Source organism: Sitodiplosis mosellana, unplaced genomic scaffold (assembly GCF_009176505.1).
Source record: "Sitodiplosis mosellana isolate CC-2019 unplaced genomic scaffold, AAFC_SMos_1.0 Smas_scaffold_1, whole genome shotgun sequence".
Lineage (NCBI taxonomy): Eukaryota > Metazoa > Arthropoda > Insecta > Diptera > Cecidomyiidae > Sitodiplosis > Sitodiplosis mosellana.
The window spans coordinates 19,142,844-19,169,986 of NW_022595244.1; the positions used below are offsets into that span (position 1 = coordinate 19,142,844).

Genomic DNA, 27,143 nt, shown 5'->3' on the forward strand with positions numbered 1-27,143 from the left:
CTCTCTCTCTCTCTCTCTCTCTCTCTCTCTCTCTCTCTCTCTCTCTCGACAGTGTGACGTCTTCTTGTGTTTGGATGCAATTTGCTAGCGAAGTTCCGATGACGTGAGACGGAGAAAAGATTTGTAATAGAGTGAATAGATTTATTTGAAATCAGCCACAATTTGTTACATGATTTTTCATGCTTGGATGACTTTAAAATGAGAATCTAAGCGATGCCCAAATAAATGCGATAAGAAAAATTATGCGTGATTATCATATATGCATGACTAAAGCACGATACAAGATTTTTCACATACTTAAGATGCTTCCAACGAAAATAAGAATAACGAGATAGCTAGTAAGAAATAAAATGGAGATTTCCGCGGTGACAAAATTGAATGCAAGTAGTTTTATGATGAATTTACTTTTTAATGGGCCCGATTTAGCAGAAGAGTCTTTTTTTCCTCTTTTCAAATGAATGCAAATTGAAATAGCCAACCTTTTGAGATGTCAAATGTCGGATTTGATGTTTCACATTCTCCGTAATTCTCAAGAACACTTCGGGCACATACAATTTTATTATGATGCAAAATAATTATGGTTTGTCGGTGTTTTGACTGAAGCCAAGTCATTCGTGATCTGTCAAGCAAAATGTGTGCGCACAGCCGGTTTGGTTGCTGTCCATTTTGATATGTGAACAATTATACAGTTGGGCATGTGTGTGTGTGTGTGTGTGTACATTGTACAAATCGTGTCCATCTGCATCGTGTGCTAATAATATTGATGTTTATGAGAATAATGTCAAGAAGTCAGAAATCAAGAGCATGGCACTCATTTTGTTGAACGTCTTGTTCGACTCGATTATGTCTAAATAAGAAATGCCGAAACGGAAAACCGACATTGTTGGCTACTTCTCGTGCGCCCCCGAGTGAAAACGACGACGACTTTGTATTGAAAAATGAATAAATTAAGTTTTCGCCGTGGAAAAAGGTGTGTGTTACGATAGAGAAAATTCATAGTAAGGAAGAAACGAAAAGTCTTTCTCAAAAGCAAATGCTTGAATTGTTTAATTTATGTGACATAGTGACAAGCTTTCGCCCGTTTCGATTTACAATAGCACTGACGGAGCAACATCAGCAGCAGCCAAGTGTTGTGGGATCAAATTTACATTCGACGTCACAAAAATACCACAGCGCCCGCAGATCCGCAGAGGGAAACAGTGGAGACATGCATGCAGGCGATGTCAAATAGATTAGCCGATGGCTAATGCCAATGAGTATTTGTTGAAAATGGTGAAAATGTCAAATGCAGATTACTTTATGGAGATTTAATTGAAAGTACACGAAGTAAACAAACGTGAACATGAACAAGCAACACCAATGGCAAATAACAAACAACATTTTGCGGTAGCAACATTTCCATTTGTGTATTTCAGTTTCGAGTCTCTAGCTCTTTTTCGTTTCTTTTTTATCATTATTATTATTATTATTCGTTCTCTTGTAAAAATATTATGTTAAAACAAATCGGACACCGTCACGGTAATTAATTTTTACAATCTCTATTTGAGGCTATAATTTTCATGTCAGTGTTCAGATGTCAACTGTTGCATTATTTCCACGGGAATTGTGAGGATGGCTCTTCGGAAAGTAGTAAATTATCACGTTCGTTAATGTAGTTCAGGTAATTTTCTATCCATTTTACGTAAATGCCCACTTTGGTGAAGACCGTGTATTGATTGGGATCACATTGATCTGTCGATTTCTTTCGAGGGCTTACACTAACGATCCCTTTCAAAAAGTATCGGCCGTGTGATCTCAAAACGGTGAGACCAGAGCCACTGTCACCATTGCACACGCTGGTTCCATTCGCCCAACCGGCACAAAACTTTGAAAATGTGAGATATTTTCGGAATTCCGGTGGTTGTTTAGCCACACACTTTTGATGTGAAACGATCGGAATTTTGGTGACATGTAAGAAGCTACTTGAGGTAGAGTTTTTCAAGCTAACTGTAATGCCAATTTCATCATTTGTATCCTGAGATGTTATATCGTCCAAATCCCAATCAATGCAAACCGGTGAAATTATTTGGTCTATGTCTACTCTACGGGTGAGCTCAATCAACGCAATATCTGATCCGTAATTTGACAATTGATCTAAATAAGAGAGATACGTCTTAACTTCATTCACTTCGTAATAACGCGCCAAAAAGTCATCTGGATCGTCATATTCCGTTTTTACATTGCCCAAAGAGATTCGCAGATCTTTCGCATTTGATTTCCACACACAATGAGCGGCCGTAACAAGGACTGCCTCTGAAATTAGCGTAGCGCCACAAATATATTTAGGTTGCTGATTTTGTTCCACCACAAAAACACTTGCATGCCATGGCATTGTTAGTGGTGATTCGTTTGCTATCGACTGAATTCTGGTGTTGTGTTGGCCGCAATTCGGTTCGCATTCCAAAATATCACGTAACCATGTCCCGTCAGCCTGACACAGATTCCAGTCATTGTTCCAATCTTGCGGTGATTTCGGCTTGAAATGATCTTTGCACGCATAAGTGACTCTGGTTCCGGGTAAAATGTTCAGCGTACATGGTATTTGGTGACCATTCCATTCGCATTTTTTCAAAATTCGATTGGATTTTATGTTATTTTCCACCAAAGGTGGACACGTAACAATAAAATTCGTGCATTTCGGGCATTTTAAAGTGATGCACAAAACGTGCGATTCATCGCTGCCGTCGAGACAATCGACGAAACCATCGCAAAGTACACTTTCCGATACACAACCGCCGTAATTGCAACGGAATGAGCTCTCTGGACACAGTGCATTTTCACAAATGGTTTTGTTTTCATCAGCACCGCTGGCACAATCAAGGGTTCCATCGCAAATTTTCGAACCATCAATACAGTAGCGATACAAATCGGTGTCATCTCCATGATAGCCACAATTAAATTCACTTGGATTGCAACTGTTTCGCTTTCTTCCGCAATTGGTCTCATCGGATGAATCGACACAATCACGAACTCCGTTACATTTTTTCGAACGATGTACACAAGCGCCGTAATGACATCGAAAATATTCGGGCGGACACAGTGTTCGCGCACACAATTCAGCCAGTTCATCTGATCCATCGTAACAATCGGCATGGCCATTACACACTTTTTCCATACCGCTCAGCAAATGACCCGACTTGCAAATGAATCGCACTTCGGATTGTGTTAAAATGTTTGTGGTCGACAGCAACAATGTCAACAATGCCAACGAAAACATGCTGAACACTTCAAACGTTCTGAACCAACTAATTTTTTTGGGATGCAATTCGTTCCATTTTATAATGCAATTCAATTGGAATCTCGTTTCCGAGAATAATTCATTCCGGGCACACATTCGTTGAAATGCACATAAATTTCGAAACAAAAACAAACTGAATAAACGTATTGAATTTGGATTTCAAAACAATTGAATGTAATTTGATGCGGCGACATGTGCCAGAATCGAGCCAACTTCATGAATATATTCACGATTTTGTCAGATCCATTGATTTCGGTTTGAATTTCAAATTGAAAGCGAAAGTAAAAACAAAAGAACTCACCATTTCGTCGAGGCTCTTCAAATCATTGGTGATGATTTGTGGTTGTGGTCCGTACATGAGCATCGGCTCTTCGGTATCTTCATCATCGGAATCGGTGTCGAAAAGTCCATTCTCTGTGTCGGTGCTGGTTGATGTCGTTTGCTTGGCATCGTCTTCGGTCTGTGTACCGAATGCAACGCCGTTCGCTTTATTATCAGCAGCAATTTCTCGATCAATTTGACGCTCCATTTGCACAAGCATCGGTGCCAACATTCCTGTTGCGAAAGACAAAAATCGAAACACAATGAAAAGAATCCGAATGGAAATGAACAAGAAATCAAACGTAGGAAATGATTTAAAAGCAAGTTAAATTCAATTTCTCAATGAACCGGATTCAACCACAATGGGTTTGATTCTTTTGAACGTTTTTATTATTCGATCTTACCAAATTTAGCACCACGTCGGGCAACTTCCAGTAGGCATAATATCACATGTTTTTCATTCTTCCGCATGATTAAGTCATCCGTCTCGAATAATAGGCACTCAAATATTTGCAAGCTTTTTCTGTAAGGCAACAGCAAGAAACACATTTATTCTCGTATTTAAATGAGATTCAGGTGAAATGACAGGCGCACATCAATCAGAATTCAACAGCTACAAATCTTCCATCGACAAATTGTATGCCAAATGCAAATATGCGATAAGATTTATTTGGTTAAAAACTCAAAGAGGGCATTGAACGCGAAGCACCTGCCATTTAGACTGAATGGCTTTGCGCAAGGTGTGTTGAAGCGTAACAAAAAAATCGATCACTTCAATCGGTTAATCGTGTGTGAGCTATTAAAGTGGAGCACGTGCTTGCGAGCAATTAATTGCATTAGGGCGTTAAAATCGGTGTGGATCATATCCACTTGAATGCTTTAATCCGTTGATTTGATTGCTAGACAAATATCAATAACCACCGCTAATCACTTCTTAACACACTTCAACCACATTCCCAGGTGTCAAATTGTCAATAACAAACGGTACAAAATCAATGGCTGTCTGTATTCTCCTCTCTTGCAGCCTAAAATGAGTATACGACAAATGACCATAAGATTGAATAGCAATGCGTCAACTTTACGAGGTGTCACTCGACGAGGTGTAATTATCATTCGCGCGCGTGCGTTGACAAAGAGACAAACAACCTCTTAGTTGACCATGCTGGCCGATTTTCGTACTCAAATGAATGAAACGAATTGTGTGCGAAAACCCACTTTTGTGCGAGAAAAGAAGAAAAAAAAAACATTCAATGGCTTCTGTGTATTTCGAAGAGTGATTATTTATTCAAATCCATAAGGCCAGAACATTTCGACAAATAGAAAAATCATCTTGTTCTCTCTCCCTCTTTCGTCTTAGCTCAAATTAATGCACCTAACAACACGGTGTAATTATATCAGCGATATTTTTGGTATGTAAATCCTATTCTTCATAGTTATAAAACGAAATTAGCTATTTGCAAGTCTTCGCCACTTATGTGTCACGGTGACACTGTCACCTTCGTTGGAATAATTTTAGCCTTTGGTCGGACGCTTCGAAAAAAAAAAACACCAAGATAATCGTCTAATTTGGAATCATAAAACTCTTATTTTTTATGTGTCGATGTGACCTTCGTATTAGAACAAAGGCAAGCGCGCTAAAAATAGAAACATTAATTCGAAACAGTGCGTTTTGCGTCTGTGCATTTATTCGCATCAGTTTTGCATCACAATAACATTATTATGGGACCTATTTGTCGCCAATGGGACCAGCATCAATGCTGACCGATTTCAGTGTGTGCGCCAAAAGAGATTAGCATTAAATTAGCTCTAGTGAATTATTTGCATTGGCTTTGTATTGTGTTTTCTTGCAAACAACGCAATCGGTCGCTAGATTAAGCTAACAAAATGTGAGGGAAGAGAGGGATCATTTACCTGCACCATGAGATAAAATTGGATACATTGTCTCGTGCGAAGAAGGTTCCGCTTTTGGCGGCCGGTAAAAAGTGTACGTTTCCCATGGCGAGAATTGGACCGGCCAAGCCTGATGTCATCGATTTCGTCATTGATTTATTGCGTGCTTGCCGTCTGGCCAAGTATTCCTCTGCTGCGGTTCGAACATAGTTTGCGTGCTGCAAATTGAAATAGAAACAAAAGGAGAACAAATAAATTAGTTTGCGTTGAAATAGAAATGACTGAAGGTTCATTCAATAATTGAATACATTAGAAATGTGTGTTAGTGTTGTTTTTTTTCTCGCTCTCGTCATTTTCAGAATGTGGACCATCGATTTGAATACGTATACTTTTCTGCCTAAGAACTATGAAATATGCATAAATGATCAATTTGCCTTCTACTCTGCTTTAGTTCGGCAAATGTTGGCCAACAGAACAATATTGTGTCAATGAACCGCGACGGCGATCTCTCTTGCGCGATATTTTGCTGGTGATTGTATGGCTTCATGAACCAATATATATATATTCTGATTCAGAGAAAATGACACAAAGCAATCTTTTTTTCAGTGCTGCGCTAAAGAATTTGATTAATTGATTTCTATCTCAGTAATCATGTACCTTTTGATCACAGTCATAATTCGAGAGACTGGAAAACACAAATGTCTTAGATCAAAAGTCTTGGGTGGCATTTTAGTTACACGTGAAATAAATGAACATGATGTGTGTTTTTTTCTGCTTTCTGTTCGTTGCGATTTGATTGTCTCAAGCCGTTTATTGAATTTTGCAATTTGAAACAGCAATTTGTATTAAATGTTTCATTGGTGTGGCGATTTGTCTTTGTTATTGGCTTGGTGGTTTGTTTTTTATTTAAAGGATTTTCGAATGCAAATCCATGTTTTTGCTTTTGACACAAACACACACACATGTACGATTGCTCGCTCGTTCGGTACAGTTATATTTCGTTTAAGATGCCATTTTTGCTCGGTGCGGTTCTCAATCATTACTGTTTCAGCCGATTGAAACTTGTTCCAACAAAAGAATTCCATTTCGCATATTTTGATACCGGATTTTTCTTCGCTCTCTCACCGCAAACTGTCCAGCAAATTGAAATGCACTCAGCGATTAAATTCCTGTCGCTACATTTCAAAATCAATCATTTTTTTTTTTTGAAAAACTCGTATCGTAAGCATAGAATTTGTGTTGTTGGCCAACACATGGATTTGACTTTTGAACAAATCATACAAATGGATTTGTTCGTTATTCACTGTGGTTTAAATCATATTAATTTGTCACCGCTCACATGATTATGGAATGCAGTCCATAAAAGAATTTCAATGTGAAATTTCAATTTCAACTACAAACATCGAAAGCCACCGACGAAATGTGTAAAGCTGTAAGTGCGACCGCGCGAGCGACTCATTTTCAGTGGCAGATAAAGCCAAAACGGCAGTGCGATTGCTGTTTGTGTTTACTTTGCTTATCTATTCAATTCAAGCGAAAAGCCTTACTTCATGCCTCATGATTCAGTGTGTAATACTATTTCCATGATGAATACGGCTTGCGAACGTAATATATTTCCAAAGTGTTTTTTCGGCCTATAAAGTGAAAAAAAAAATACAGACTGAAAACCTATAATAAAAATGCCTTCAGGTGCTCATTTTCGCACAACAACAGTCATTTAGCATGTATTTCAACGATAATTTTGTGCTTCAATGCATTTCATGTGCTGCTTTTCTATTGAAAAAAGTATAATATGAACCGAATCCATAATGCATATTATTTTCATTTCATATTCAAATAAACGGCTGTCAAATGTTGTAATCCGAAGTTGTTATTAGTTGACCTCTCTCGCATGAAAGTTTTGTCCCGGATTTGACCACAAACTCAGAAATGACTTTTGGGCTTGATTGAATTGATGCCAAACAGAAATTTTGTCTTTGGGCAAAATATTTCACTTTTGCATGCAATGATTTCAGCACATCAAGCCATTCATTTCCCCGTGCGTTAGCGTGAGAAATGCCCGCTGAAAATTCGCTCACGGTTTCAAAAACCACCTTCACACTTCCCAAACCATAATAGCACCAGATGCATTAAAGTCAATCGGGCGCGTAGTACGAACGCCAATCAGCCGCATGAATTATTGATTTTGGCGTCCAAGAACGCCATTTCAATTAGTTATGGCACATGGAAATCGATCGTAAAACGATAACTGTCTTGTTATTTCAATCTCGTTGATGATCATTCTTTGACTCTGTGAATTTTTCGGGGGAGCATGCGCCCAGGCTCAAAGCCACAAACGCAAATAAATCACTGAAAATGTACTGAAATCGTTAGGAAATTTATTTGCGAAATGAATGCTGTTGTTTTTGGATGTGTGTGTGTGTGTGTGTGTGTGTGTGTGTGTGTCTTTGCCAGTGCGCGATTTATGAGTTTTGAATAAATGAATATTTTTCCCGTTGGTCATAGATCAAGCAATGAGAGGCGAATGTCTTTAAACCGCTTACAACAAACTTTCCGTTCTTAATTCGTCATTCATCATCAAATGCTCATTAGCATTTTAGCAATTGTATTCAAATGTTATGACTTGTGTACGTTCGGCCATTCCATCCCATAAATGGGCTTCTGACTGCGCAAAAACCATTCGTTCATTCGTCTGATCGCTTGCTTGTACGATCGGGCGAGTTCGGTTTGCGAATGCACAAATGCGCGCATTCCCGATACTCGATTTTTCATTAAGACATTCGGAATGGTTTGGCTTTTTTCCCTTTTGCAAGATGATTTAGTCGGCGCTCAGTTGTCACACAGGGAAATGTGTGCAACGCGAATAAAAAAAATATCGGCGCAGTTATGCCGTTTGGCGTTTTCATCGCATTAATCATTCTTTTCAGCACGGTTTCGCTCTGAGTCAGACCCAAATGAAATGGCAGGAAAAATCGTGGAATCACTTTGATTGCATCTTAAATATGGGCATTTATTTTGTTTCCTCCGCTGTTGTGGACTTTTGTTTCTCTCGTACAAATAGCCCATAAACACTGGAGCCTTTTGTTAACAAAACTAAACCATTGTGTTGTAAATTTCGCGCCACAATAAAATGCCGATGCGATTAAATGATTTGCGCGCGCATCATTCGGTCATTAAGTCAACGATGAAAAGATGGTAATTGATAGGCTCAAGTTGGTAAGTATGTAATAAATTAAGCGAGAGGAAAAAAGTGAAAATCGCATTTTAATTGAATTAAATAAATTCTGTACACGAATTTAAGCACTTTTCTCTCTCTCTCTCTCTCACTCTCTATCTTTGTCTCGCGTGTAAATCGGAAGCTGTGCCATAGAAATTTATGTCGTCTGTTTTCGATTTTATCATAGACAAAGATCTGGAAAGAGCGAGAGAAGGAAAGATCACTTTGCAGATCAGCATTTATGATATGATTACACATGAAACGAAAGCCATTTTCATATCGCGATATCAATTTCCATCGCATTCAATGTAATCTGTTTTGCTTTGGCCTGTGTACATGAGCATTGTCGTGACTTGGTTTTGCTTCTTTTTGCACACATCGACAGACACATTTCCATCATTAATCATGTTGTCGTTCATTTGTACGGCTTTTCTTGTGTCTGCACAAATTCCGCATCGGAATCGTTCACATTAGATCTTGCGGCGCATGATCGATGCTTGTTCAAATCATATCTTGTATTCATCACGTTGTCATTTTCGTCACAAATTGAATGCATTTCCATGAATGATATCGCGAATAATGACGTTTTTCTAAATTCAACACAAATTGATAGAGACATGAGTACCCTGCATGTTAAGCAACGTTGACAACGACCGCTATCGCTACGCAAAGTGAATTGCTAATCAAATTCCGTCTGCGAGTAGCGGTGTTTTGGTCAAATGATACTCGCCAACGAATAAATCATCTTTCCAACAGTTAGATTCTTTCATTCTGCGTGGGAATCACATACGTGCTGCGTCTAGTGTGTCCATTGAAAGACTTTTGTTTGATCTACAATTTGCTTCTCATCGCGTGTTCTCAGTCCGCAACCGCCAATTAGATTTTCTCTTTTCAAAGTGCAAAACTGTACCAATTTCACTAATTCCAAATTAATGGTTTCGAATGCGAACCAAAAAATTGTGCTACATCCACTCAAAACAAACACCGTTTCGTTCGTCGTAATGGGTCCAGCACAACATATAATCACGAAATTAATGCAGATGAGAATGGAACAAAGGCGTGCATACATTTTTGTTTTGGGGAATCCAGTTTTTGTTGTTGTTTTTTTCAAAGAGTGACGCTCATTTTTCGGTTCTTATAAATGATACGCTGTCATTTGTGGCATATAATTGGGACTTTTCGATAATTTATATCGACACCAAAGGAAATGAAGAAGAAACATTCTGCCGCTGGCCATTTAATTGATTAAGATGTTGGTTCTTTTTTTTTTGGTAGAATCCACCGAAAAAGAAACGTTTTAATTACAGTTAACAGATGTTTCATTTTCGCTGGTAACCTTTTCAAATAACAAGTTATGTTCTTCTTGACAGCGGCTTAAAAATATATAATTACCATGAAAAACGTTCACTACCGAATGACTAATCTGCATTGGAGCAAAATTTCCTGGCAAAACATTTCGAACAGTTCAAAAAATTTGAAACAATAGAATTGAAAAGACCGGAAGGTCGTATGAATATTATTGTTGCTGTTTTTTTCTCTGCTTGACCAGTGTACGCAAATGCAAAAATGAAAGGAAATCGATAATAAAACAGAAGACGAAACCACTTATATCCGGTACTTTTGTGGCTCATAACACACAGCTCTTTCAATGAAAAGAACAAATCGGTGCGTTGTTCTCAAGATCGAAAAGCATTTTTTTTTTGGCGAGCAAGCAAGAGATTCGCCAGTGAGTCAACTGATTTATTGGCAGAACCAATTAATAACCGTATGTGGAGTGTGGTGCGCAATACCATCGATGACCAAAGTTGGCCAAATGATGTTATTGTTTCAGTTTGAGCTTGTGATAAACGTAACCGTTATCATTGTCGCTAATTGCTTGGCAAATCCGTAGAAAGGATAAAATTACGCCAATACTCTACAATCGTGCGCTATTCAAACCTCGGATAATGGATTATTGAAAACCCAAGTTGTGGCCGAATGGCGTTGTTTCCATTGTGATTTGGATGAATCGAAAATCTCATTAAGAAATGAAACCAAATTCAGAATTTTTCACAAAATTGGCAAACGACCTGACGTCGTTGTTAACAAAAATGTCAACAAAGTTGACGAAAAATTCACCGCTTGATTCGGCCATAATGAATGTGCAAAACAAGAAAGGCTTATTACACGATACGTATTTGGCGTGAATTTCGATATCGGCCGTTACACTCGCGGAAAATAGAAAAGATTTACGCATATTTCATGCCATTGATGTGGTGGGTGTTTGATTGAAAAAAAAAATTCCATTCCAATTTATTGACAAAATCGTTGATACACGACAAATGACAGTTTTCGGTTGGGCGAATTTGCATTTTCTTTCCCTGCCTCTCTCTACGTCGCACGATTTGACCTGTCTCTCAACATTTCAAATTAAGTCATATGTTTATGTGCACTTGTTATTGTCCAAATGAGGAGGCCATCGATGGTTAAAAAGGAAATAGTTTGGTTGCTTATTTCTTTCTCTCTTTCTCTCTTTCTCTCGCCCGCGCTGTGCCCCGATGGAATGGCAAACCGATTGGGCGAACGGAACGAGTGACTTCAAGCAGTGAGTGGCGTACGCGCCAACCATATTATTATTATATCTCGTTTTGTATTGCAAATGATAATATTTAATGCGAGACCATTCACATAGGTAATATGGTCATTGTGTTTGTCGGATTTTGCTTACATTTATGGTAAAGCTACAGCGAGAATGTGGACATTTTTCCATCGGTACGTGCTCATTTGTACGGAAGACTTATTTAATTTCACTTGCGCAGATTAAAGTGCAAACACACTTGATGAATAATTCCAATGAAATGTGGTGGCTCGAGACTGTGCCGACCGAGACAGAGTGAGATAGAGTGAGTTATAACAGAATTATAATAATACAGTGTGTTATCGCTATTTTTAGGCATGTTTAAACTACTCATAAATGGTTTATCTTGCGCATATACTTATTGAAACTTTCATTTTGGCTTGGTCTCAACAAAAGGTTTTCAAACGAACCAGAATTGCAAATAATAAAACTCATTGAGTACATTACATTGTTTTCATTACTTCTTTGAAATGCAAATGGGGTTAAAAGAGATTTGATGATGACTCAGTACGTCCAAAAGAAGACGAAAAACAACGAAAACATTGTCAGCAAATAAGAACCATAGATCTCTTTCGAAAGTTCAACGAACGTCGAAAAGTGCGACAAATTGAAGTAACACAGAAAGCGTGATTCGGTAAATTCCCTTTCTCAGCACTCTGTAGTACTATTTGGCACACCAAAGAGTGGAAAAAGAAGAAATAAAATTTATTACTTAATCTCGCCGATTATTCAATATTTATTTTAATTTGATCGTCGTTTTCATTACATTTGCTTGAGGTTTTCCGTTCTTGTTTCAACTGAAAAACGTGCAATCGTTCAATTTGTACTCGAAGCCGACCATAATAATAATAATTATTTCCAATGAAAACAAAAACACACAATAACACATGAAATAATCGCAATTGAAAATAATTGCTGGAGCTAAAAGTGTGTGTTTCCAAAATGAAATCGAAATTTCAAACCGAACGAACAACAGAGGAAAAATGCAACAATCGATTCGAAGAAAAAAAAACACAAACGAAGTAAACAAACGGTAAACGGAACGTAGTAAATGAAATCGTAATAATAATGGTGTGTTTGTTGGCGGTTGGAATCGGTGCGGTGAGCTAAGAAGCATGGCTTCTGCTGTTTGCTTGCACTCTCTCTCTCTCTCTCTCTCTGCCATTGTTAGAGCCAGCCGCATTTCCCTTTTAACAGTGCACAACTGAAGTGTATCTTCGATGTTTGTCGGATTGATTCCGTGTGTGTGTGTTTAATAATAATCGGCCGTCGGTTTACTGACACGAATTCATGTCTATTTTAATATATATCGAAATCGAACTGTTTGCCCTTTTTTATGCTAAAAATAAAATCGCTTTTTGCTGATCTGTTTCCTTGTGACACTTCTTGACTCCCGCTGATGTCACATAATTTTCAATCTGTGCTACTGCTGCTGCTGCTGCCTGCCCGTCGACATGATCGCGAAAAAGCGAAAACAGCGTATAATAATTTAAAATCACGATTATTGTGTTGCGATCGACGACGATTTTCGGAGCTTGAAAATCCGCTGTCTTGCGATCGAACCGAACCAAATCGAAAACGAGTTTCATGCACACTGACTCTCTTTCGTTGCATTCTTTTGTTTTGCGCTCAATGTTCTTTGTGCATTTTTCACGCGACAATTTTAATATTTATTATATCATATGAAAACTGAAATCGCAGACACTTTTGCACACGTGGAGAATGTTACTCTTTTCATTTTCTTACGGGCTCTATGTGCAGTAATTCGATTTCATTTATACACGTATGACATAAAGCATCTGAGTGTGGCTGTGGCTGCTATCTGTTTTGCTTCCTTCGGTATTTTTCGCAACTCAATTGTCTCTCATTCATTTGTTAGCAATAAATTTACGGCTCGTTTAAATACGAGCCACATCACGGCTACACAAGGCTTAATCATTCGATACTTCCAATAAAATTCAGAATTGTAATTTATCTCAGGCCGATTATTTCCAATGAACGTTTCATTATTGGGTTTTTCTTTGGGCCGATTAATAAATATTGTCACTTAGCATTGTTTTTCATTTCGGTTCAATCCCAAAAGGAAAAAAAAAACAATGTAAAATTGCTGGAACGTTTAAATTGACACAGTTCTCGTTTGGTTGCATGTTTGTACGCCGCCGCTTATTCAAATGACATGAATCACCGATTTCCGTTAGGTTAGAAAATCGACCAGCAAAGTAATTCCCGAACACTTCCGAAACATAATAGCCAAAAATACTATTTGCACACAGCACGGCCTATTATTATAATAGACCGATCATAAAGTGTGGCCAGTACACACTTTTATGTATAGCCAATTAGCGTTGGATTTCAAAAATTTCAACTTTTCTGCACACTCATCGTATAATATAGCATAAATTACAGCGTCCAAGTCATTGATTTTTAATTATCGTGATTAACCGAGTGATAGATTTTGCATGACCGACCTGGATTTTGCCATGCTGAAACCATAAAACGATTTCGTGAGCCAAACAAAACGCCTTTCAATTCAATTCAAGACACCAATTCCAATGGTTCGGCATTCGTTTTCTTCGGCAAAATATTGATATGCACACTATCCATTAGCCGATGAATTTGAGTGTTGTGCGTTTTTTGTTGTTGGCAAATCAATTAATTACGATTTATGCGCCACTTGCATGCAATGTGTGAATTATTTTGGCCGTGAATGTTGAGGGCCTGTGTTCTTGTATTGCGCTGAAATGACTCAATACGAATTTTTGAACAGTCGAAATTTGAAGAGCGAAAAAAGCGCCGTTGTCATTCCCAGTGTGGTCGGTGTGATGAAGCGCACAAAGGCACGATCATCATTTAAGTCATATACACACGTTTTTACTGCTTTATTGCAAATTCTTGGGGCAATTTATTTATGGTTATTATTATTTTTTTATCAAAGATTATTGCTATTTATGTTAACTGGTTTTTATTTCTTTAGCACTTCATTCCGGTTGATTGTGCGACCAAATTGTGCTTCATCGAAATATAGTGGTGTATCCGTTAAAATTAAATCGCTTTGCCACGAATCATCTTCAGATTATATGCGATGCCTTCCGTCTGTTACGGGAAAAAAAAGGGTAACCAAAACGACCGTATCTTCATCAATTACGGCGAATTGAATGTTTTTAACATGCAAAAGGCCGAACGTGTATGCCTCATAATTTTTCTTCTTCTTCTGTTTAAATAAACGACCCGCCATACAATTAATTTATGGAACCGCTTTAAAAGATAGCTGATCAGATTCAGGCGTTTGAAATGGTTTCCAGCACAACAGAGCGAGAGATACTTGTGAGTATCGATTCGAAAGTTTTATTGCTAAAATAGAGACGGTTTGGGAAGCATCTCATTGTTCATCATGTACTTCAGTGAGAAGAAAGACGAGGAAGATGACAAAGTAAAAAAAAAATCAGAATTAACGACAAATCTCAAGCACAACACATCACGTGCGCTTTCGCCGAGCATAATTGATGACCTAATAAACACACGGCATTAGCCATTCTATAACTTTGACATAGAGAGAAAAGTGTTTCTTTTGTTGGAGATGACAAATAGGCTCGCATTTGGCCGTGAGTGCATTCTTTTTGTCTTGTCACTTGATTTTTTTAGTGGTGTTTGAAAGCAGCCGCCGCTTAAACGTGAACAAGCATTAATGGCAAAAAGTTGAAGTGCTTTTCAGCGAAGACCTACATTTTCGTAACGGTGAAAAAAAGAGTCAATTTTCATTATTTTTCTGCAATATTTCACAAAAAGCGGCACCACTTTTAGCCCAATCCACCCACTCTTTCGTTGTCGTTGTCAATGTGCACCACACACTCAGAAAAAACGCGCCGTCAAATTTGCATTGCGCAGCAATTTATGAATTGTCGCCAAACAAGAGTTTAAATGTGAAAACTAGAACGGACAGGAGGTTGCAGTGTTTTATTTCCAATGACGGGCACGTTGTAGGACAACCTAAAATCCATCATGTCAACATTAATTTTATGGAACGACCTTTCCGAAGCCATACATCTCCGTCGCACAGCATTATAACAATGGGCATGAATTTTGAGGCACGCCGCATGCCCACAAGCAACAACAACAACAACGATGACACATTCAAACGACAAAAACAAAAACGTGCCTAAAAGTAACGGCACTTTAGGGGCATCGTTGCTCAATTCATCACATCTGTTTGAACTCGTTACCTCAAGACACGCTTTTTCAAGTGAAAAAGAGAGAGAAAGAGAGAGAGAAAGAGAGAGAGAAAGAGAAGAACTGAAACCAGCATTTGTTTATGAATTATGTTCCCAACTAAATTACTTCATTATTGTCAAATAGACATCTATTATTCAATTATTTAGCCGATTGTTTCCCAATTACCAAATGAAACGTGCTGATATATTGGATAAAGATCTCTCTTGGAAAATTAACAATAGAACATAATCGATTCATTAAATTTGTATGAACGATTCTGTGCCGCACATTGTTCGATGAAGTCAGTGTTGGAAAAAAGGTGCTTGTAAATATTTAACGAAAAGTAAAAGGGATAGAATAAAACACCATCAACAGGTTTGTGTACTTGAGTTGGCGAACAAGCATATATGTGGCATGTTTTGAATGCTTCTTCCCATTTGTCAACGTAATCCATGAAGGTAATATGATATTCACGTGGATTCATTACACACCTCATTTGACGGTATTTTAACGAAACTCTACTGAACTACGCATTTATGTCGATAATCGCCCCTCAAGACGAACGCTTCCAGGTATGTACGGTTCGCTACAGGTGGCACAAGATATCATATAAAAGAGTTTTTGTTTTGAAAAAACTATCCACTTTCGCAGAGTGTACCACCTATCGTTCGGCCAATGACCTCATGGCCAGAACGAAATCACTGTTAATAATTGAAATTCTCACGGTGTTCGATGACATCACACTGTAAACAGGAGCGACAGAAACAACCTCCTTACACAATATCGTTAAAATTCCGCGTGAAATGATACACAAACATTGTCACAACCCGTTAATTTTTGATCATCATCACTTTTTTGCGGGTAGCGCCGATGATGTTCACCAGATGAAACAAAAAAAAACGGCTCAACAGTTATCAGATGTATATTTATTTTTAAACAGTTTTTGTTGCTTTTTTCGGCTGGCTACTGATTTAAATAAGTTTCGTTTGGCGCAGGTGAAATTGGATTTTAATAATCCAATTTACTTTCATCAATCGGGCACATATAATTTAATCATCAAATGAACTCAACGTTTGAAAAACATGTTTTTTTTTCTGCTGTTGATTTCAAAGGATTTTACGCTTTTTTTGCCATATTTGTTTGCATGTTCCAGCGATAAAAACGGGTATAATAAGCCCAAAGGCATAAACATGTGAACACATCCACTTTTTCATTATCGACATCGGATCGTATGCCGACTTTTTCGCATGAAATTCATTTTGCCACAAAAAAGAAGTCATTTTTTTGGAATATTTAAAGTCTCTAATCGACTGAGCGCATCCGAGATCTCGGTCGTTCTCTTTCCTGTTCTGAATTTGTGCAGAGAAAGAAGAGGAAAAAAACACGACACGTAATAACAAAGAGGCAAAGCTGTAATTACACCGGGGAACGTGATGTAAATAAAGTAGTTAATTGTTTTGTGTTATCTTGTGTGCATCGTTTGAAGGAAAACACTGTGCACCTGCAGCTGCATGTAGAAAAATAAAACACCAAGAAACGGGAGATGAAAACCACAGAAAAATACCTTCTTTCCAACAACTCGACTGGAGAACTTTGGTTTCTTTGTGCTGTGATTGTTGTTGTTGTTGTCGGTCGGAAGACTCTATCGAATGAGTGCAACGAATTCACCTTGAGGTCTTGATGACACTTAAGCTGTGTTTATATTTTCATGTTAAAATACTGTGTTGCGTGTGGCTTTGCCAGAGTCTCCAAACAAAGCAATAGAATGTTGATTCTCGAATAAGCCATAAATGCATATTTCTCTTTTGAATATGTACATATATTTGCGTTGCTCCATTGAAGTTATGGTTATTTTTGGTTCGTGTTTTAATTTTTCATGGATAAAATGCAAAAGAATAGAGAATTTGTTCATTTGTCATCTGTCCGGGGTGCTTATCGGTTGAATGAATCGTCTGTGTGGATAATCTCATGCGTTTCGGCGTTAAATCGCAACGCACAAACTCAATGAAACTCCGTGTACGGAACCGCCCGAAGGATGTTCGTGAGAATGAGCAACGGGAGGATCCAGCGCGCACCAGAAGCGTATTCAACAAATTAGCATGTATGGAATCTCTCTCTCTCTCCCGTGATTCTCTGTCAATTTCAACGAATAAAAAACACACGCAATCCGAAAGAAAAAGAATCAAGTTTTTTTTCTTCACTCTTCCACAACAAACGGCTCCACACAATATCGGCAGTATTCATTTTCGATGAATGCAATTTTATTGAAGAAGGAAAAAAAGTGCCACATTTAAATGTCTACAAACACAATAAATATTTTTATTTATGTACTGGAAGTGCATAAGAAGATGATCGAGGCGCGCGTTCCTTTTCCCCCAGAGTGTTGTTTGCATTTGGCGCGATAAAATATGTTCATTTGCATAAAACACAAATGAAAACCGTCAGAAAGACTGTAAAAAAAAATCCAAACGAAGAACCAATAAAACAAAACTACATCGATATTTATTGCTATTGCAAGAAAAAAACCGCACATTGCGCGCGAACAAAGCCAGGTATTTAGTCACATACAAACCGAACGGTGGTACACATAAACAGCGAAATGCATATAAAACATTCCGCAGACAGCATTACACAAACCGACATGTGGAGAGAGAGAAAAAAAGACATGTAAATAAATAATATCGAAGAGATATGCATAAAAGCAGCGAAGTGCAGCGCGTAAAGTTGATTTATCAGATGGTTCCGATTTGATCTTGCTGAGGATATGTATACATATTCGTATCGTCTGGTCGATATTTGTGTGTATTCTCTTTTGTTCAGACTCTCAAAGGAAATCAGCTAAGTGTTTGACTATGAAATGAGAGGATGATGTTGGCATTTTGCGTTCCAAAAGTGGATTTTCCATCGAATGTGCGTGATCAAGCATAAAATCAGCGTGCAAAAGAGATGAGAAACCAACAAATTTGAAGATAATTTCTTTTTTTCTCAGCGATTTTAGTATTTTTAAATTGAATTAGTTTTTTAGTGTCTTTTATTTGATTCAGGGAACGTGATTTCCAAACCATCAATTTAATTAAATAGCTTCCTTTCGAAAACAAAACAAAAAACCACACAGACCGATGTCATGATTTAAAACTTTTGCAAGATTTAAAGTTTTTTGTCCGGGTTACCCAGTGAAGCCATTGAAACTTTTTGCTACATTTTTTTCTTTCTTTCGAATTGAATAAAGTCGTTCCGATCAAACCTGATACAGAAGATATGCAAATATAAGTCGTTATTCATTTTATAGTTGATATGTCGCGGTGAAAACCGTCTTTTTTTGCCTCTATTCACCACAAGCCAGTGTTCACCTGTGTCCGTATCTATTTAAATAAAATGTCTTAATCAGCACGATTTACTTTCGTTACGCAGCGTTCGCACAATATCAATTAATTACTAGGCTTAAAATGAATGAGTGTTGTCGGACATCGTCGTAAAAAAAGAGTGTGGTTGCCAACCACTGATTGGATCGTTGTTTAAGGTGGTCATCAATCATTTTTCAATTGGAATTTGGTTCGTATTTTTAACAGATCGAGAAATGATAAAACTCGATTGGGAGTGAAGCTGAAATGGTTTTTTTTCTCGTATTGTATTTGCTCATTAGAAATTTCAAGTGAAACAGAAAGCGGTTGTCATTCGACTTTGCCAATCTCTTTTCTCCAGCCGTGCCGAACATTATCGTGTGGGCATGTGAATGTGATGTGCGCAGAAATAATGTGAAACATGCTAGAAATTGCCGTTGGAGAGCCTCTCGGCTTCGACTTCGGCTGACCACCGGCAGATCATTAGTCATGTTGAACGTAACGACAAAATCAGCACCACACATTGCTCATACATGCCAATCTCTCGATGATTCCGCCATTCAAATCCATCTTACATACTTTTACGTTACTTTTTCTTCGTCTTATCCGTCAACAAGATCACAGACAATGGGCTCGTTTCTGTGACAACCAAATGTGAACTTTGGCGTTTGTACCGTTCGTTGTTGGTTTTTTGCTCACGACTTATTAAGAAATCTGCCACCGGTGAATATTTCCTGTGTAGCCCAGCCCGGTTTTTTTGTCGAACATTTTTCAAATTTCTAGAATCGAATTCTTTTACCAATCCGCTTATCATCAGCTGCCATCACAGAAAAAAATAAGTTTTTGGCACAAAACTCGTTTTCTCTCTCCCTCTCTTCAATGCTTAAAATTCACCGTTGATTTTGTCATCCAATTAATGTCATTTAACTTGAAATCTGAATTCCAAAACAAAAGCAACGAAAATGAGATTCGCCAGCTGTTCGTTTGCTGGTGTTGCGGTTGCCGTTGTTGCACAGGTCATCTCATGAGGTCTTAGCGTTTGTTTCTGCGTTCATTTTAAATACGGTGAAATGATTAATCGATTCGATATTTATTACGAACAATATAAATTACCGTTTGATTTTTTGAATGTTTGTTTTTCTCTTCTCTCTCTCTATCTCTCTCTCTCTCTCTCTCTCTCTCTCTCTCTTCAAAACAATGAAATGGATAACGTTCTGTGGCGACGATGAATATTTTCCGATCCCAGGAGACAACCGACTTTTGTTTTCTCAATTGTTAGAAAATGGCTTATGAAAATAAATCGGAAAATCGATCATCGATGCGCATTCCGACCACAGAATAAACCAGAGTTTTTTTTCCTCGCTACCACACTTCATATTTTGAGGCCATTTAGTTTTCTTTCTCATCCGCCATCGCGTAGCAATATGACTGTTGCGCCACACGAATCGAGCACACAGAGGCTCGATTTTGATCAAAATTAACTTCCGTCTACTCCATTAGCCACACCATGATAGCAGAAAAAACAAACGCGCGCGCCTAATAATTTATGATTCGAGACTTTTGTACACGATTTTGTACGATGTTCAAACATGAGTTTAACGGGTGCATTGCAAAACGTGAAATCTGTTTTAAATAAATTAGAATTCCAGGAGTTTTGTGTAAAAGTTGGTTCCCTCATTTCGAGCAAACTCACAACCTTTAACTTTCTAATTAGGAAAAATCAATACGCGCGCCTTGGTTTATACATTGCAATAAAATGTGCACCGTTTAAACTCATTGAAAATGTGAAAATTGTCTTGTCAATTCAATAATAACGATGATTGCGCGAGTTTATTTTGGGAACTGAAGTGTCACGATTTTAATCGGTTTTATGCCAATGATTTTATGGGCAATAATAAATGCAAATCGATTTTTATAACTGAATTGCTAAGTCCATAAACTTCCATATTTTCTCACACCAATGGAGGCGAAGAGCAATAAATTATAACGATCCGCCGTCGCTGCTGAATCGTTTCTAATGTATTGACAGAAGTCTTTTGAGTCTCTTGTGCACGTTTTTTTTGAGCATATTTTTTTTTCGAATTGAGTCAATCGTTTTAAAATTCTATTCTAACGAAATGTTTATGGGAACGTGCGACGGACATTATCGCCTAACAGTGGCCAGTTTCTTCTTTGTTTTGCCAAAGCCATCTAATATGTATTCGCTCCGCGTACATGGTTTAATTGTACAAATTACCATATTCGATACATTCGGCCAATTCTCTGCCGAACAATCAAAGAATATCGTTGTTCGCCTCTGTGCGACAATTAGTTGTTTAAATGAAAATTTAAGCGACACGAAATTCGTCGTTCAATTTTCCGCTGGCTTTCATTGTCTACACGCATTTCGTGAACAATGTGACTATTTTCTCTGTTGCTGCTGCTACTGCTGTTGCTGACAGTTCAAGTTTCGCAAAATAAAATCGAAAATAAAAGGCCATTAGACAAAGAACAGCGAAATGACAATCAAAAGTTCTTGCCGAAAGTCACGACTTTCAATTTGCACATACATACATACAACTGGCATATCACATTTCACATATGGCACCATGAACATGACTTCAAACATGGAATCGAAAAAGAACTACCGCGCCGCAAATGTACTTTTCATGATTCTGCAGAATGAACAAAACACATTGAAAAACAGCACACACTGCAAGGTACTTCGAACAATGTGAAAGGAAAAAGCGACAAAAGGACACGACTTATTTCTTCATAGCTGCCATTGGAAAATGAAAAGAAAAAACGGTCTTTGGAACCAAAAGACGACTTCGAATCGAAGGAGGCATTGTTTATTTAATGGTAATTGCGGTAGAAATCAAGTGCATTCCATTAGAATTTCATTAGAGAAAAGGAACAAATGTCTTGCCAACTTCTTTCACATGAGGAAGTCATATTTGCCGTTTCTCGAAAAGAGAAATGTGAAAACAAATTAAATTTTATGGAAAACATAAATGTTTTCGTTTCAATGATTACAAGGGAAAACAATTCGCCGAAACGTTCATTTCCAGAAGCTTGACGCCGAAAAAATTATCGACCTTTAAAGTGCGTGGCGTGTGCGTTTGAAGGGAAGAAGTATTTGTTATTGGCGAAAACAAAAATTGCGGTCGTACTTGGTATTTCCATATTTGGATGTATCGTCTGACGCGGTTGTTGTTATTTTAAAGCAAAAATTGCGACAATATTTTGCAAGAGTGAGAAAAAAAATTTTCTCTTGGTAGCTGCGCGAGAAATGTTTATGAGAAGCGCGTTAAACGGATTACATTTTTACTAAAGTCAGTCTCGACATCAAACGTACTTGAACACACGCCACATATGAAACAATATCAGCGCCGAATGTGGAAATCGAATCGTGCTTCTTTTAAGTCGATTCGACAAAGGTCACGTGCGCCGATGCATCGACCGTCATGTATTATAGATGATTTGCAAAAAAAAAAACATTTTTACATGTGATTGGAATGGCAAAAAATGGTTTTGTTTTCGAACATGGTTGAACTTATTAGATTACAGTGATTTGTATTGACAGCGAGAGAGAAAAATGCTTTTTCGAACGTATCAAATGATAACGAATGTGGCGATTGTCTGTAAATGGGCTTATCAATGCAATTAGTAAACACGAAATGGTTGGATGATGTCAAGTTGAAATAGAGTTGACTGGATAATGGATGGTGGAATGTTTGGTTTCTATTTATCGGGTATTATTTTATCGCCAAGGACGTGCAGACTGCATGTAAATATCGTGTTTGTTGCGTTTAAATTCAGAGAAGGAGAGAAAAAAACTCGAAAATCATTATGAAATCTGCACGTTATACATCGTGTTGAACATGGTGCTCGAATAAACAATAAAACATCCTTGAGCAAATTGCACTCTCAGGCAGGTTTTATTAATGAAAATTGAAAGCCATAAAATCGCAGAAAAACCACTCGCACACTCAATAGCAATGAGACACATACAGGCACACACACACACACACACAGCGAGTACGGCTGTGGGGCAAAAGCGAGTGAAGAGACTCTTTGCAACATGTGGTTCGGCAACCTCAACACTTTGATCAGCCAAATGAAAGCAAATATCGAATAGCGGCTGCTTCATAAGAAGCCAGCCTTTTTCTACTGTTTTATGCGTGAACAAGTGACATGAATTGTCGTTCTACCAGGTACAAAGTGCAGCAATCATAATAAATGCATAAACATATCGACAACAAAACATGTGTGCATGCAATTCAAAACACGAAAAATCAATGTGCGCCCACACGCAAACTGCGCAATCTCCCAGCGATTCAATTCTATTTAGTAATAAATTGTGTGTGTCTTTTAGCAATAATAATAATCGGTGGATTCGATTGATTTTAATTTGTCTCTGGTCTACACACATACACAACCAATTCTATGCGATGCCATGATTTGCATTTTACAACCGTCGACGACATTCTCGACTTTTAGCGTACACTTTCAACACGTTTCGGGCTTGATTGCATTCTTTTTAATGGACGCGTCTTGGGTTTTTTTTTCGCTCATAATTATATGTATAAGTTCATTATTGTCGATTATTATTCATCCATTCGTTTTCAATCGACTAAGTAAATACTCGGCACATGAATTCAATTAAGTTATTTCTTTGGCTGATTTTTTTTATATTCCTACCTGAGTGACAGGGGCCCGATCGGGTCCCGACATCTTTTTTTCCATCTTCATATCATATCTTTAGTTAAATACCTTTCTGTCGACGGCATTGGGTCTTATTGAGAGTGAAACAAAATGTTAATTTGTTGCATGTTTTCGAAACTGCATATAATCATAATAAAATTTGATGGTATCGAGTCAAAATTTTAATTGAGCCGGTAATTATTCGGACTCACTAGGTGCACTTACGCAAAAGGCAACAAAATGTCTCTCATTTGCATACAAAATGTTGTTGATCGGGCACGGTGAAGAAGACACAACACGCGGAATTTCATTTTTTTTTCTCCGATTTTTTTTCCTTCTGATTATTATCGATGATGAAGAGATAAAATGTACAAGTGCTTTTCGCCATGGTCGCCCACGAAATGTATTGTGTATCGAATGGTCGTGATCGATCCTTCATTCATTTGTCAATACAAAGGCCGCTTGAATGCAAATATTTCGGACCGATTTTAAATGCCGTTGAATTGCGCACGGCTTTTCAAAGAATCATTTGAAATGCAACCGACAAATAATGCAACAACTGAGGGTGTCTGTGATTTGTAAGGTGTTCGAACAAATGTCCAAATCAAAAAGTAATCACATGTGTGGTAAACAGCCGATCACCTGCTTTCTGTTCGCAAAAAAATATTACACAAATTGGCTGGCGAAACTTCAGCCAGTCCATTGACCAGCAAATGAAAGGAAACAATACATTTTGTGGCAAAGGCACAACAAATTTGCAACTGACAAACAAAATGTAATTGTAACAGCCAAGAGCCTAGTATTCACACTAAAACCGTCTTTTTCTCGTACAAAAGAACCTGTCTGCTTGAATTCCACACACGCTCTGCCGATACGTAGGCGAAAGTACATTACGATTTCATTCTTTAATGCCATTTCTGCAATTCACTTAGGTTTTGTCGTTCGATTACAACTTTGGTTCCCCATTCGCATTCGGCCGGCGCAAATAACGTTGCCATCACATGCAATGACGCAGAAATGAAACCGCTCCAACCGAATGAATTGAACACAATTCAGCCGTAAAATGAAAAATTCACATCCACAACAATAATTACGATTACGATCGTTTTCATCCCCGGTTTGCATTCGTATCTTTGTTTTTTCTTTCATTTTCGGTGCAATAAAATCGATGATTATCGATAATTTTCAATGGAAATTAATAAACAGTACAAATTAAATGCATGTTTTTTATTTGTGTGTTACGCGTACCACACGGTTATTTATTAATGGCAACGGTAAAATAAGAGGAGAAAAAAAAATGCAAGATTTATGTAATTTTCTCGTAATCATATGTGCTTAGGTGGCGCACTTTGGCTTTGAACATTTGCGTTCAGTAGTTTTGTTTCAAGAGCCAATTCAAAAATAATTCGTTTGTTCGTTTGTTTGTTTGTTCGCAATTCGAATCTCGACGTGCATTCACAGTTTGAAATTGACCACAATTCCGACGGAAAAAATCGTTTGCGCTTGAAATCGATAAATCGTATACGCCGAACACAACACAAAATTGGTTGGTTGAACGCACTCCGCGCACATACACACTTAAAACTCAAGAATGTTCATAAAATTTGTGCATGTTACCTCATTCGACATTCAGGGTCGACTTAAAAACACACATTTTGCGATTATTATCTCGGTTACCGCACACCGTTTTTTTTTCAACTGTTTTCGATTCGCGTTGCGTTTTTGGCAGCGGGTGAGATCATTGACATCGTTCACTTCAAAATTGGCAAGATGCTATCGGCTCTGTGTTATTTTATCTAATTTTTCTTTTGGTTCAGCGAATTTGCATGGGATTTTTCCCATTCAAGAAATTGCTTGTGGTTTTTCGATCATTATGTGATTTAAACAAATCACATCCTGCCGTTCATGTGAAAAAGTCTTTGTTTTGGGCGAAAATGGGCGAGAACACATTGGTTTGAAGCGAGAAAAAATGACTGAATTCTGACAATGGTTTGCATTTGGAGATGGTATTTGAATGCCAAAGAAACGAACGAACGAACCGCAACATTTCGCTGGCAGCAAAGTGTAACCAATGGTTTGGTCGGCGATAAGAGACCTCCAATCCGTCAAATCAATACCAAATATAGGTTCGATCTCAAAACAAATAACCACATCCGATGAATCATAGCCAAGTGTACCAGCAACGAGTTTGAACCCACGACTTTTTTCGATCATATTGGCAGCAACGGCGGAAAGCCGCTTTCAAGAATAACACACACAAACACAACGGAACTAAAGTTGTTTGTTTCTTTCAACAGCAACAACAACACGAAATATCGTCGATAGAATCGTCGGCTGATAGAGTGTAATTCTTTTTTTTTTCTGTTCGTATGGCGTTTTTATTTGATCAATCGATCGCTTTTGCCTAGAGTCTTTGAACTCGTTTTGATGGCGCTCCATTGTTGGGCTAAATTGCATTGGATAGAATCGATGCTATAGCGCGCCCAAACAACGTGCGATTTATTCGGTGGGCTTGCTGTGCATATAAACCAATTGTAAAACACAAGGGAAAAAAAGAGCAGCAAAGCAGCAACGCGCGTCGGAATGGTCGTAACGCGATCGCATTCGATTAAAATAGAAGCGTGAAATAAAAGCAGTTCTAGTGTCATACAACAGTAAAATGTGTAAGAAACACTTTTTTTTTATCCAATCCAAAAACATTTTGTGTGTGTCGGTTTTTTGTTTGGATTCGGCGAAATAGAGTGTGTTGTGGAATGAAGAAAAAAAAGAGAGAATGATTTTTGTGTGGTTTCATTCCGTTTGCATTTGTTGTGCTTTTTTTGTGGGATCGTAATTGTTTAGTTGATTACATATGTTTCTCTAATTGATACATTGTAACACGCTTTTTTCCGGTCTTCTCATTTTACTCCCATAGCATTCGCACCGTTTCAAATGTCGCGCTGGCTTATACGAACATGACCTACCTACTTGTAACATATATAGAGAGAAGCGAATAGAGAGAAAAAAAAATTGGTGTGGTAAAACGTTTTTTTTCTTTGTACACACAATAGCAATTTAACGAATTTATCGTAAACGAAACGAATACTTCATGTACTTTGTCCCGTTAAAAAAATAACCGAATTCTCTGTCGAAAATAGCATGTTTAGTTGCGCTACGCACGTGGTCCAGCCACAGAGTTGAAAGATTTGCCTCGCCGAAATGGGCACTAATTGAATGCTTCGCCAAATGGTAAGTTACATTCGTTGGACACGAAAAACCATTTTTTTCCTTTCTTCCGTAGTTGTCATAAATCTTCAAAATTCATATGGATTTGCTTGATCGTGTGACACAAATACCCACAAATGCTCTCTATCGTTGTTTGAGCTCAGAAAGCGAGAGAGAGAGAAAAAAACACGCCACGTTTGTGTGACACACTGAACGACAAAGAATTGAGACGCCGAAACGAAAATTCATGTAAATTTATTAGCGTAATTATTCGTTATTATTGTGGCGATTTCGAAATTATTTTTTACCAGCTGGAAAGCCAAGAAGAAGAAGAAGGAGAAAAGAAAGAAACTTTTGTATTCTATTGAAAATGGGAATTTA

At 37.9% G+C, this 27,143-nt stretch overlaps 2 protein-coding genes across 9 annotated transcripts in view; both read right to left on the bottom strand.

Annotated features, from left to right (window-relative positions):
* LOC129580474 (GAS2-like protein pickled eggs) overlaps positions 1-27,143 on the bottom strand; it is a 90,407-nt gene that overhangs the window by 25,005 nt on the left and 38,259 nt on the right. For all 8 annotated transcript variants that reach the window (XM_055470926.1, XM_055470923.1, XM_055470928.1 and 5 more), the window contains 3 exons: positions 5,510-5,706; positions 4,003-4,121; positions 3,579-3,832 (listed from right to left, as the gene is read on the bottom strand). In XM_055470926.1, the coding sequence (XP_055326901.1) occupies positions 3,579-3,832; positions 4,003-4,121; positions 5,510-5,706 (570 nt within the window). The remainder of the gene's footprint in view (positions 1-3,578; positions 3,833-4,002; positions 4,122-5,509; positions 5,707-27,143) is intronic.
* LOC129580475 (modular serine protease-like) lies at positions 1,386-3,270 on the bottom strand. Its single transcript, XM_055470931.1, has one exon. The coding sequence runs from the start codon at positions 3,254-3,256 to the stop codon at positions 1,589-1,591; it is 1,668 nt and encodes a 555-aa protein (XP_055326906.1). The 5' UTR covers positions 3,257-3,270; the 3' UTR covers positions 1,386-1,588.

What these genes read in the sequence shown, in the direction of transcription:
- LOC129580475 (XM_055470931.1), bottom strand. Translation starts at nt 3,256, where the DNA reads ATGTTTTCGTTGGCATTGTTGACATTGTTGCTGTCGACCACAAACATT.